This window comes from Eptesicus fuscus, chromosome 1, assembly GCF_027574615.1.
Source record: "Eptesicus fuscus isolate TK198812 chromosome 1, DD_ASM_mEF_20220401, whole genome shotgun sequence".
NCBI classification, from domain to species: Eukaryota; Metazoa; Chordata; class Mammalia; order Chiroptera; family Vespertilionidae; genus Eptesicus; species Eptesicus fuscus.
The window spans coordinates 123,058,854-123,073,299 of NC_072473.1; the positions used below are offsets into that span (position 1 = coordinate 123,058,854).

Genomic DNA, 14,446 nt, shown 5'->3' on the forward strand with positions numbered 1-14,446 from the left:
ATGCCTGGGTTGCAGGCTTGATCCCCAGTGTGGGCCATGTAGGAGGCAGCCGATCAATGATTCTCTCTCATCATTGATGTTTCTATCTCTCTCTCCCTCTCTCTTCCTCCTTGAAATCAATAAAAATGTATATAAAAATATAGCCTGCTATATTTGGTCAAGCATTTAATTAACTCACCCCTAATGCCTAGGCAGGGCCAGACCAAATGATTTCATGGGCTTTTTGTAGTTTGCGGGCTGGACATTCCCCACCCCTGAATTTTATTTTATTTTATTTTATTTTATTTTATTTTATTTTATTTTATTTTATTTATTTATTTATTTATTTATTTATTTTTACTATATGTAATACTTTTTTTTTTTTTTAGGTTGCTTAAATCTTTAGGGATTTTTGTTTCTTTTTTTAAAATTTCTTTATTGATTAAGGTATCACATATTTGTCCTCATCCCCCCATTCCCAGCCCACACCCCTCCCCACACATGCCCCCACCCCCGTGTTGTCCTTAACCACTGGTTAGGCTCGTGTGCATGCACACAAGTCCTTTGGTTGATCTCTCCCCTTTACCGCCACCTTCCCTTACCCTCCCTCTGAGGCCCGACAGTCTGATCCATGCCTCCTTGTTTCTGGGTCTGTTCTTGTTTATCAGTCTATGTTTTTCATTTTATTCCACCCCTGAACTTTAAAGTCTCACTTGCATTATCTAAATTTCTTTCAGTATAAAAACTTGAGTCCAAACATAGCATATGATTATAAATCCTGGTTGGTGTGCTTAATATCTTGAAATCTGGATATGAGATGCAAAAATATGTTTTCCACAGGGGCAAAATGTCACATGTCACACACAAGCCAAAACCATTTTTTCCAGAATGAAAAAAATACAAAATAATTATTTACCTCATTTTAATTTTAATTCTTTTATTCCTGAAAGTTTTTATTCCCAGGATTCATTCTATTATTAGATCTGACTGGACAAAAATAAGTCCCAAAACTAGTTTTCACTGGAATTAGAGAAATGGAGGTGTGAGGGGTTTTCCCCTCCTCCCAGAAAAGGTTCAGAAAGTTGATTTTAATGCAAGTTCCAAAATAAACATCAAAGTGGAGAACAAAATACACTATGTTCGTGTATAGAATGCTGTGTTCTAAACCATTAAGAGCTCATTAGTATTGAAGAAGTCAGTGATATCTTCCCTTGTTGTCCCAAGTCAAAGATGTGCAGTTTATTTATCTCAAGGTAAACAGTTTGCTAACTTGTCAAGTATTCATCCTCAGGGGGAGTTTTTCCTCTCTCCTGTCTCTCTGCCTTTTGTTCTTTCTTTTTTTCCTTTCTTCCACCTCTCTTCCTTATCCAGTCATAGTATAAATATCAATAGTATTTGTCCATTTATTGAACTTTGTTTGGTTGTTTTTAACAGGTGAGTTTAAATGGCCCTGCCTATTTGACAACTGCAGGACTGCTGGGAGCCCTGGGCTCTGTGCAATGGATACATCCTCTCAGCTTCTAGAAAGAAAGCCAGGGTTGTCCTGCTCTTTTTTTTTTTTAATATATTTTTATTGATTTTTTACAGAGAGGAGGGGAGAGGGAATAGAGAGCTGGAAACATCGATGAGAGAGAAACATCAACCAGCTGCCTCCTGCACACCCCCCACCGGGGATGTGCCCGCAACCAACGTACATGCCCTTGACCAGAATCGAACCTGGGACCCTTCAGTCCGCAGACTGATGCTCTATCCACTGAGCCAAACCGGCTTCGGCTGTCCTGCTCTTAATAGACATCTTCCTCCCCCTCCCAGGGGCCCTTAGGGGCTCCATTACCAAAAGTACACATTAAAGCCCTAGCATTAATAGGGCCTTCAACTGTGTGCTGGATCCCCAACTGTAGGGTGTTTGCTTTATCTCTTTGAGAATAAATAGGCTTTAAAATAGCTAACACTTCTATGTTCACAGCAACACAGTTTACAATAGCTAAGATTTGGAAACAGCCTAAGTGTCCATCAGCAGATGAATGGATTTAAAACCTGTGGTACATCTACCCAATGGGATACTACGCTGCTATAAAAAGGAAAGAACTCCTACCATTTGCAACAGCATGGATGGACCTGTAGAGCATTATGCTAAGTGAAATAAGTCTATTGGTGAAAGATAAATATCACATGATGTCACTCATTTGTGGAATATAATGAACAACATAAACTGATGAACAAAAACAGATCCAGAGACAGAGAAACATCGATCAGACCGTCAAACTTCAGAGGGAAGGTAAGGGAGGGAGGGGGTAAGGGGAAGAGATCAACCAAAGGACTTGTATGCATGCATATGAGCCTAACCAATGGACACAGACACCAGGGGGGTGAGGGCATGAGCAGGGAGATGGGGAAATGGGAGGATAAGGACACATATGTAATATCTTAATCAACAAAGAAGCCCTAACTGGTTTGGCTCAGTGGATAGAGCGTCGGCCTGCAGACTCAAGGGTCCCAGGTTCGATTCTGGTCAAGGGCATGTACCTTGGTTGCGTACATATAGGGAATGTGCAGGAGGCAGCTCATTGATGCTTCTCTCTCATAGATGTTTCTAACTCTCTATCCCCCTCCCTTTCTCTCTGTAAAATATATTTTTAAAATAAAATAAAGGAAAAAAATAATAAAAATAAATAAATAAAACATATTGTTTTGGGGAAAAAATAGCTAACACTTAAATAGCACTTGCCAGGTCCTATATTAGCCACTTTACAGATAGTAACACATTTGATCCTCATAAATAAAGTAGGTACTATTATTATTTGTATTTTACAGTGAAGGAAACAGTACAGAAAGTTTTAGCCACTTTTTCAGGGTCGGGGGTCTGGAACATGGGCAGTCTGACTCCGGGGCTTATAGTTCTCAACCAGTTTACACTGTATCTCCCAAGACTGTACCCATCTCCTCAGGTTGTCTTGACTCTTCAACACAATAGTACACATGAAGAACCTAGCACCCTGCCTGGCATGGAAGTGTTCTATAGCTATTCATGTCCTGTTTCTTTCCCCTCTTTCCTCCATTAAGAAAAAACAGTACCCAAATCACAAAAGTTCCTGGAATTCAAAAGTTGCTTTGGTAATATAAGATCCATCCCTGTGAAAAGAGAGAGAAATGGTGCTTGCAGGTCCTTTTTCAGAGAGAAGATCAATGTCAAAGTCAGGGATGGGTAACATTAGGATCTGAACTGTACTCCCAGGTCAAATATAGCACAGTACCAATAAAGTAATTTTCTGTGAGACATGGCCACCATAACTGAGATATACTCCAGCTTTGGCTAGGAGTAAAATGTCACCGTCTGCCAAAGTTACAGACTTGATATATACCTTTTTTCATAATTTATTGTTTTTTATTAAATTCATTGAGGCAACATTGGTTCCTAACATTATAAAATTTCAGGTGTACACCATAATCCAATATCTGTATACCCTAATGTGTGTTCACAGAAGTCTAGTTTCCTTCATTAACATATATTTGACATACTTTTTCTGTTTGTCTTTATTACTGGTGATGAGAGAGATTCATTGATGGTTGTTAAGTTTAACCTTAGAGTTTGCTAAAAATGAATTATCTCACCTCTCCTATGTGAGTGTGTGAGTGTGTGGGTGTGTGTGTCAGAGGTAGAGAATTAATACATGTCTTTAGGCTACCATTTTTGTGATGAATTCTTTCAGTAAATATAAGATACTGAGTTGATCATTGTTTTCTTTAAGTATTTTAAAGATGCTTGTGCATTGTCTTCTGGATTCACTTGCTTTTCATGAGAAGTCATTCTTCATTCTGAATATTGTTTCTCTATTTGTAATGCATCCTTTCCCCTCTGACTTCTTTTAAAATTTTGTTTTCAATCAGTTTAACTATGACATGCCTAAATGCATTTGGTTTATTTTATTTGACTTTTATATTTATCCTGCTTTGGGTTCTCTGAACTTCTTGGATCTTTGGTTTTATGCCTTCTCAGCTTCCAAAAACTTCAGCCATTATCTTTTTCATATTTTTAAATTAGTACACTTAATTTTTAGAAGTTTAGAATTACAGAAAACTGAGCAGATAATACAGAGAATTCCATATACCCTCCTCCAACACACAGTTTGTCCTGTCATTAATAGTTTGCATTTGTGATGCATTTGTTACAGTTAATGAACCTATATCAATACATTATTAACTGAAGCCCATAATTTGTATGAAATTTCACTCTGCATTGGACAGTTCTGTGAGTTTTGGTGAATGCATAATATAATGCATTAGAGTATCATATAGAATAGTTTCATTGTCCTAAAAAATCCCCTGTCTTTTACCTGTTTATCCTTATTTTCCCCACCCCTGATATTTCAACTTTTTGATTATTGTGAATAGTGTTGCTATAAACATTCACATACAAGTTTGTGTATAGACATAAGTTTTTAACTCATTTGGATAAATATATGGGAGTGCTGTTGCTGGAGTGTACAGTAAGAGTATGTTTAACTTTGTAAGAAACTTCCAAATAGTCTTCCAAAGTATCTGTACCATTTTGCATCCTATCAGCAATGAATGAGGGTTACCGCTGCTCCACATCCTCATCAGTTTTCTTAATTTTAATTATTTGAATGTGTCTGTAGTGGTATTTCATGGTTGTTTAAATTTTCAATCCCGTCATGGAAAATGAGGTCATATGCTACTTGCTTGCCATCTGTATATCTTCTTGGTGAAGGCTTTTTTTCACCTGTTCCTAATTTGGGTTGTTTATTTTTTGTTGTTGTTGAGTTTTAAAAGATCTTTGTATATTTTAGATACAAGTCCTTTATCAGATAAGTGTTTTGCAAATATTTTAGTATCTGGCCATTATCTTTTTATTGTTTTTATTTATTATTTTATTTTTACTTTTTAAAATCTCACCCGATAATATTTTCCCATTTATTTTTTTATTTAAAAACCTATACTTTTATTTATTATATTCAAGCACATGCCAAAAATAGTTTGAAATACAAAATAGAAATAGATTAAATTTATCTGTAAGATTATGAAGGGTTATTGATTTATAAAAAAGGTCAATCATATACTGTCTCTAAGAACTACACTTTATCTCCATGAGACAAAAACAGACTAAAAGTTAAGATTGCATTAAAATCTGTTCTATTTACGGTATTTCAAATACCTAAAAACAGGGATTACAAAGATGGTATCAGGTTAAATATATGTCATGACAAATAACTAAAAAATGTCAGAAGATGCTCTAGCTGGTTTGGCTCAATGGATAGACTTTCGGCCTGGGGATCCAAAGAGTCCCAGGTTCAATTCCAGTCAAGGGCACATGCCAGAGTTGCAGGCTCGATCCCCAGTAGACAGTGTGCAGGAGGCAGCCAATCAATGAATCTCTCTCATCACCAATCTTTCTCTCTCTCCCCCCTCTCTCCTTTCCTCTCTGAAATCAACGAAAATATATATTTTTTGAAAGTCAGGACCTAGCTGGTTGGCTCAGTGGATAAAGCGCGGATCTGCAGACTGAAGGGTCCCAGGCTTGACTCCAGTCAAGGGTACATGCCCAGGCTGTGGGCCCCATCCCCAGTAGGGGGCGTGCAGGAGGCAGCTGATCAATGATTCTCTCCCATCTTTGATGTTTCTCTCTCTCTCTCCCTCTCCCCTCCTCTCTGAAATCAATAAAAATATATTTTTTAAGTCAGAAGAGATTAATAAGTCTAACATTAGAAATCAACTCTTTGGGGAAATAAGATAATAATAAAATAGATTTTAAATTAGAAGAAAGTAATAAATCTGTTGAATTCTATAAAAATAGAATACACAATAATAAAATGAAAATGAGACATATAATGATTAACATGAAATATATTTTATAATAAATGTATATTTTGCTAATAAATAGAGATATATTGATCAGAATGTTAAATTTATAAGAAACCTTATGTGAAATGTAAAATTTTTTAAATGGCCCATAATGTAAAGGCAAACAGACCAAAAAGAAAGAAAGAAATGGAAAAGTTACATAAAAAAGACTGTTGAGCCTGACCATTTTTTAAAACCTCATCGGATATATAGCATCTGTACAACATACAGAAAGTGATCATGTGGTCTTTAATTCATTGTTTTCACACCTCAAATCTGAAAAGTACAACACATACACAATGTTTAGGACCAATTTATTTATAAAAAATAATAAATATGATCCTGGACAACATTTTGGTACCATGAGAGAATAATTCACTATAACTTAGAGTAGATTAGTCTAGGAAATCAAGGCTTATATTACACAAGAATACTTGTCAAAATAAAATTTCATTAAAAATACTAAAAATCATTTCACTAATTAATTAAACAAATTAAAAAGTAAATACACAGTCTTTTATAACAGTGAACACTTAAATAGTAAAATATTCTAATAGCTATTGAGAAGCCATTCAATAAATTCCAAAATTTGTTTCAGATTAAAGAGCTGAAAATATTAGTTTTAGGAGGCAATTATATATTTATTGTTAATGCTCACCCGAGGATATTTTTCTATTGATTTTTAGGGAAAGTGGAAGAGAGGGAAAGACAGAGAGAAATATAGATGTGAGAGAAACACATTAATTGGTTGCCTCTGACCAGGGCCAGGGCCCAAGGAGCCTGCAACCAAGGTATGTGCCCCTGACTGGAATCGAACCCGGGACCCTCCAGTCCACAGGCCGACGCTCCATCCACTGAGCCAAACCAGCCAGGACAGGAGGCAATTTATATTGTTTTATTGTTTAAAGTATTATATATGTCTCCTTTTTCCCCGATTGACTCCCCCCACCACTCTTGCCCCCCAAGACAAACCCCCACTGCCCCACTGTCTGTGTTCATTGGTTATGCTAATATGCATGCATACAAGTCCTTTGGTTGATTTCTTACCCCCCCTCCCCTGATTTTTCTCTGAGGTTGGATGGTCTGTTCAGTGTTTCTTTGTCTCTGGATCTACTTTTGTTTGTTGGTATATGTTGTTCATTATATCCCACATATGATATCCCACATGTGATATTTATCTTTCTCTGATTGGCTTATTTCGCTTAGCATAATGCTCTCCAGTTCCATCCATGCTATTGCAAATGGTAAGAGTTCTTTTTTTACAGCAGCATAGTATTCCATTGTGTAGATGTACCACAATTTTTTAATCCATTCATCTGCTGATGGGCACTTAGGCTGTTTCCAAATCTTAGCTATTATAAATTGTGCAGCTATAGTACTATCTCATTATTCCAATAGTAGATAAGAATGCAACACTAAATGGTTATTCAACTTCCAACATTCAAGCACTTTTCTTCAACGTCCTGCTTTCAACTCATTATTTTGGATATGACTATTAATTTATTGGCTATTAATGACCTACATGCCACTAGATGCCTATGGCACTAATTCTTTAGTCCAACAATTAGAGTTGAAAAGAAATAGATTTTCAGCTTCCTTCCTTCAACTAGGTAGTCTTGTTTTCTCTACTCAAGTAGTTACAAAAGTACAATTGAAAATCTATAGCAGTAACTCATTATTCCAGAAAGAAATAGAAATTTACAATTAGCAAGGATTGTTTTTTCTAGTTTCAAACTTTTCTTATTCTACTTATCTCTAGTTATCCATATTTAACTTTATATTTAGTTAACATCTATTATTTATTATAATATTTTATGATATTTTTGCAATAAATATTTGCATCATTCTTCCATGAAAATAAATTATTCTAGTGATGAGAAGTATATGTTTTCCTCTTTAGGGATTAAGTACTTTCCTGATTATTTCTAGTTAAATATTTACCATGGGCAATCTCATTTCAAGAAGAAATACAGGCATACCTCATTTTATTGTGCTTTGCTTTATTGAGCTTCACAAATGTGTTTTTTATTTTTTATTTTTTAATTTTTATATATTTTATTGATTTTTTACAGAGAGGAAGGGAGAGGGATAGAGAGTTAGAAGAGTTAGAAACATCGATGAGAGGGAAACATCGATCAGCTGCCTCCTGCACACCCCACACTGGGGATGTGCCCGAAATCAAGGTACATGCCCTTGATTGGAATCGAACCTGGGACCCTTCAGTCCACAGGCCGACGCTCTATCCACTGAGCCAAACCGGTTTCGGCTGTTTTTTATTTTTTAAATAAAAAATTGGCCCTCCACCAGCAAAATTTATCATGATTCACTTTATTGTTGTGGTCTGGAACCAAATCCTCAATATCTCCAAGGTAAGCCTGTAATAAGTTGCACTTACTGAGAAGAATGTGTTTTCAACATCCTGACTTCAGTTAGTTTCTAGGTTCCCCCCATCCCATTTTTATCTGTTATCCTGTTGCTTAGGTACCACAAATTATATTAATAACATGTTATTTTCATGAAAAATAAAATGTTAGACTGAGAAAAATGTATTTTTCAGCTTCCTGCCTTCTCCTACTCATTCAGATATCTAGTTATCTACACTAATAAAAGAGAAAGATGCAAATTGACCGTACCTTCGTGACGCCAGCCAGCCATTCAGGAGTATGCAAATTAACCCAACAAAGATGGAGGGTTAATTTGCATACACAGACACAGAACGGGCCGGAGGCGGGATGCTTGGTCATCACCATGGTGACAACGCAGGTGTTCCACACTGCCCCAGCCGCTCTGGGCCTCTGGGCAGCGTCGGCAGAAAGGCGGCTTGGGGCCGGAGCAAAGGCGGTGCCAGAAGCCAGGGGAAGGAAGGCCCATTCTTGCACCAATCTTCGTGCATCGGGCCTCTAGTCTCTATATAATCTAGTTATTTACAACATAGGTTTGTTAAGAGGACTAACTGTGTTAATATAAACAAACTAGAGGCCCGGTGCACAAAATTTGTGCAAGGGGGTGTATGTCCCTCAGCCCAGCCTGTACCCTCTCCAATCTGGAATCCCTCTCACAATCCAGGACTGCTGGCTCCCAACTGCTTGCCTGCCTGCCTGCCTGATTGCCCCTAACTGCTTCTTCCTGCCAGCCTGATCACCCCCTCACCACTCCCTGCCAGCCTTATCAACGCCTAACTGCTCCCCTGCTGGCCCAAATGCCCCCAACTGCCCTCCCCTGCAGGCCTGGTCGCCCCCAACTGCCCTCCCCTGCTGACCTGGGCACCCCTAGCTTCCCTCCCTTGCCAGCCTGGTCACCCCTAACTGCCTTCCCCTGCCAGCCTGGTCATCACTAACTGCCCTCCCCTGCAGGCCTGGTCCGCCCCAACAGCCCGCCCCTGCAGGCCTGGTCCCCCCCAACTGCCCTCCCCTGCCGGCCTGATCACCCCCAACTGCCCTCCCCTGCAGGCCTGGTCCACCCCAACTGCCCTCCCCTGCTGGCCATCTTGTGGTGGCCATCTTGTGTCCATATGGGGGTGGCCATCTTTGACCACATGGGGGCGGCCATCCTGTGTGTTGGAGTGATGGTCATTTGCATATTACTCTTTTATTAGATACCATCACTTAGACCCGTGGTCGGCAAACTGCGGCTCGCGAGCCACATGCGGTTCTTTGGCCCCTTGAGTGTGGCTCTTCCACAAAATACCACGGCCTGGGCAAGTCTATTTTGAAGAAGTGACATTAGAAGAAGCTTAAGTTTAAAAAATTTGGCTCTCAAAAGAAATTTCAATCATTGTACTGTTAATATTTGGCTCTGTTGACTAATGAGTTTGCTGACCACTGACTTAGACTATTGCCTGGAACACAGTAAGAACCAGCTAAGTGTGGCCTACTGTTATTATTTCAATTAATCTTCACAACCCCATGAGGTAGATACTATTATGACGGCAAGTTCACAGATGAGGAAACTGAGGCACAGGGTGGTAAAGCAACTCGCCAGGTTAGCCAGCTAGCAAAAGCAAAGCAAAACTAGGATGCAGGCGCCTGCAGTGGGACTCCAAGTAGTTTCCTAATTTATCATTTCACTGAATTACTAGTCTGATTCCTGGATTTTGGGGGAGAACCAACCAGAACCTGAGAGTCCCATCCATTAATTACCGACTCCCGGGAGAGGAGAGTGGTGCTTTGAGCCCACGGGACAAGGTAGACTGCGGTCGCTCCAGCGTGCTGGAGTTGCTAGGGTCTCAGCGTTTTTTTCAGCCCCATCTCTGACCTAAGAGCAACAACCACAGCGCCCACTGGTGGGCATCGTGGGTCAGGCGGAGAGGCTTCTCCCAACATTTCTCCCTGGGCTCGGTGTGCCTGTGTGGGTCCGTGCTCTCCGCCCTTCGCCCCACCCCAGGTCGGCTTGCACTATCCACCAAAGTTCCTTCCTCAGGACAGTGCCCTCACCCAAATCTAAGTAGTCATCTAAACTGCAATTTAGAGCCCTCACACGCACACCCCTACTCACACCCTTCTGGCAAGCACCCATCCCTGTTACAGCACGCCCTCGTTGCGTTCGCGTCCCAGCAGGTCCCACCACCAGCAGCACCGCTTGGACCAGGCGCCAGAAAGAGTTCCCGAGCCAGGGATCGGATCGCCACAGGCTGGAGTATAGAGACGGCATTCAAGACGTGGAGCTTTCCCTGGTGCACAGCCATGAAGACCCTGGTTACCACAGTCTGGGAGTCTATGAGCTCCGGGAAGAGCTGCATGGACAGTGCCTAGACCGGGACAGTTGCTTTGGTGAACTCCAAAAAACGAACTTTTCTTAGGAAACAAGTAGTCCGGCCACTCTCTTATTTCACTCCTCACCCATGACCAATTGTTTTTACATAGAAGATATCCAACATAGTTATACAACAAAAATTAATCCCTAAATATTGAAAGTAAAACTAAACAAATGAATCTGTGTATTACATTAGTGGCATAATCACACAGAGAAACACTTTTATGTCAGTTTAAGATACAGTAATTTCATCGTGCATCCCTAGTGAGAGTATTCCCTAAGGATAAAAAATCTTCAACTCTTTTTAGTAATTATTTCATTACAGCTTCAGTGTATGTTTACACTGACTCTGCTATATGCGCATTGTGGGATAAAACAAATGAGGAATTGTACTGGGGACATTGAGAGATGGAATATTTGTGAGGAGAAAAGGAAATACAAATATAAGATTATTGAGGTTAAATAAAATCTCTGTAGTCCTGAGTGGAAATACAAATGTGAATAATTCATGGTGTATTTTATCTCCAAATAAGGTTCTACCTCTCTTCACCAATGTGTGTGTGTGTGTGGGGGGGGGTGAGATATCCAATAGTGCGGTCCACTTTTTCCATTTAACATTATGTCCTACATCTATCTTATCTTTAAATTCCAAAAAAGTTTTCCAATAATTAATGGCATTAGCTTTCATGGTCTGGTAAGTTATGTCTTAGGAGCAAAGGCAACGAGGCCATCTAGCTACTAGTAGAATGGATCCAGAATTTCCACAACAAACTCACTGTGTCTTCAAAAATTAAAGTCTGTAGAATTAGTGTTCCAATTTAAAAACAGTATAAAATGAATAGATATAATGATAATTGACCATGTGTTGCCTACCTAGTATATGATGGGACTAGTTTAAGGGGCCGGGCAAGGAGGGGGGCGGGGAATTACAAATTCCTTTTGTTGGAGTAAATTGGTGGGGGTGGATGTCTGGGGGGGAAATATGCAATTTTTCTCTAGGCTGCAAATTTAACTGGAGTGTATCAGGATCAAGTCATTAACATAGACTGTGTGCCCTCTAAGCTAATTGGGCAATATTGGGCTTAGGAATCATAGCTAACCACCAATTAAGATAAACCTTACCTATTTTGCTTGGGATTGGAAACAGAAAATTGTGTGTGTGTGTGTGTGTGTGTGTGTGTGTGTGTGTGTACGCGCGCGAGCGCGCGCGCGCGCGCGCGCACCTACATACACATTTACACAAACATGTAAAATTACATGGGCTTGTTGTTCATACGGCCGCTGAGTGAAAAGTGTGCTGTGGCCTGTCGTCTCGTCCTTCTCTTCAGGTATTTCGATTTGAGGATGAAGAAAAGACAAGGTCTCCAGTCCAGTTTAGAATCGAGCAACCTCGCTCGGAACCGGAAGGATGTACGGATCCGGTTGCCCCGCCGGCTTCTTTATGCCTATGCACACATCTCCTTCCGTAGGCAGCACTAGCTAAGTCCGGGGAAGATATTTGCCGACGTACCCGGAACTGTTTCCAAGGTTTTCTCAGGTTCGGGTTGTGGCGTGGTGACAGGTTCTGCGACCTAAGACAGCCGTTATCTTCCCAGGTTAGCGAGCTAGCCCCCTCCCCCGCCCCCGGCCTCGGGAACCCAGCGGCAGTGATGGCTCCGGTGTCTGGTTCGCGCAGCCCGGAGAGGGAGGCCTCGGGCTCCAGGGCGAAGCGTCGCAGTTCGTCGAGGAGCCCTAAACCCAGCAAATCCGCCCGCTCCCCGCGGGGCCGCCGCTCTCGCTCGCACTCTTGTTCTCGGTCTGGGGATCGGAATGGTCTCAGCCATCAGCCAAGTGGCCTCAGCCAAGGCTCCCGAAACCAGCCCTACCGCTCCCGCTCGCGGTCACGCTCTCGAGAGCGGCCCTCTGCGACACGGGGCACCCCCTTCGCTTCTGCCTCCTCGTCCGCCTATTATGGCGGCTACTCACGCCCCTACGGGAGCGACAAGCCTTGGCCTAGCCTCCTGGACAAGGAGAGGGAGGAAAGCCTGCGGCAGAAGTGAGTGAGACGGATGCACCCTCTCTTGCGCCCACCTCCCTTCCTAGTCGATTTATAGTTCATCCCTACTGACTATTTGCATTTCGCTCTTTCTGCCTGCCTTGCGCCCATTTTCATCCCTTCTTTCAGTCCACCCACGACAACACCTTATTCGCTCTTTTCTTCCCTTGGGTTTTCACTCATCCTCAGGTCTCTTTAGACAGTGCCCTGGTCTCCCACCACTCCCTTCTGCCTCCTGACATGTAGCGGACATGGACAGGAGCCTCAGACCTACCGGAATTATATAGCATTTACTTGGTTGCGTGGTTATCATTCATGAGCATGTTTTTATATCCCACTAGATTGACTCTTGGAAAGGAGAAGCCCTATTTTATTGATTACAAAATTTGCAGTACTTTGTAGAAACACAACCATTGCTTGTTGAATGAATGATCAGACAGGTTTAAGATGATAACAGGATATGTAAGTGGAAATGTTTTATAACGAGTTGGGAAGAATTGAGATTAAGGGTTTAAATTGGAGAGGAGAAAAACTTCTGAGACAAGATAATGAAATGAATGTAGAAAACGTGACCTCCTAAACTGTAGATTAGGCTACATTGAGAAAGGTCTTGTTAAATGTTCTCAGTCTTGTCCATGAAAAATAAGGTCAGGATGAGATCAGGTCTCTAATGAGAGTGAGTATTAGAGTGGGGAAATGGTAGTTTAAAAAGTAGAAAGGAAAGGGGTTATAATTATTACTAAGCCTTAATATCAAATGCTTATTGAGTGTTAAACTTATTGAGTGTCAGGCACTTTTAAAGTATTACAGTCATTGAGGTTAAGGTTATAACAGCTGGGAGATGTCCCCATGAATTGTTTTCTTTCAGGAGTGGAAAGTCCATAAAGCACAGTCCATGAAGAGGACAGACTCCAGAATCAGACTGCCTAAATTTGAAGCACTTCTTTGCTACTTAATAGTTGTGTGACCTTGGACAATTTACTTTACCTCTATGAGCTTCGTTTCTTCACTATATTTAAAAGGGATAAAATTAGCACAATTGCTTTTAGAATTGTAATGGTTTAGTGCTCCGAACATAATAATAGTTCTTAAGTGTTAGATATTAGGTTTTCCTGCATGGGAACAGAAAGAATAAAAATGGTCCTGAGTTAATGTTGGAGACCTCCTCTGCAAATTAAGTTTTTCAGAACGTTATCCTGAGGTTGCATCAATCAAAAAACCAGCTTCTTACTAGGCAATCCTCACAAAAAGATTTTGGAACTTCTTGTATGAAATTTGCCTTTGTACATTTAGAAGAAAATAATTTATCTTAAGAGAATAGATGGCAGCAGGGGTGAGAATTTAACTGCTTGATCTTTACAGCCTATCAGCCATTCTTCCTCCACCCCCCTATGCATTATATCCCAAGTTCAGTTATAAATATGTCCCTTTTTAGACTGTCTGCTTCTTCAAGTAGGAAGCCTGATTCTGACTGCATGGTTATAATGTCCCTTTCCCTGAATAAAGAAGTAAAAAACCATTTATTCAAACAATCAAATGAATTATATTTATATTGTAAGGTGGGTTTTTTTTAATGGACTAACAAGCAGCTAAACTTTGAGGCACTGAACCTTATTTTTTTGTTTTATTTTTAAATATATTTTTATTGATTTCAGAAAGGAAGGGAAAGAAAGAGAGAGAGAGAAACATCAGTGATGAGATAGAATCATTGATTGGCTGCCTCCTGCACGCTCCCTACTGGTCAGGGCAACCCAGGCATGTGCCCTGACCAGGAATGGAATCATGACCTCCTGGTTCATAGGTCGACGCTCAACCACTGAT

The 14,446-nt window shown here is 40.6% G+C and overlaps 1 protein-coding gene across 1 annotated transcript in view; it reads left to right on the forward strand.

Moving 5' to 3' along the window:
- Positions 1-12,128: 12,128 nt before the first annotated feature.
- NKAP (NFKB activating protein) overlaps positions 12,129-14,446 on the forward strand; it is a 30,712-nt gene continuing 28,394 nt past the window's right edge. The window contains exon 1 of the mRNA XM_008160923.3: positions 12,129-12,625. Coding sequence (XP_008159145.1) covers positions 12,240-12,625 — 386 coding nt within the window. The 5' untranslated portion in view covers positions 12,129-12,239. The remainder of the gene's footprint in view (positions 12,626-14,446) is intronic.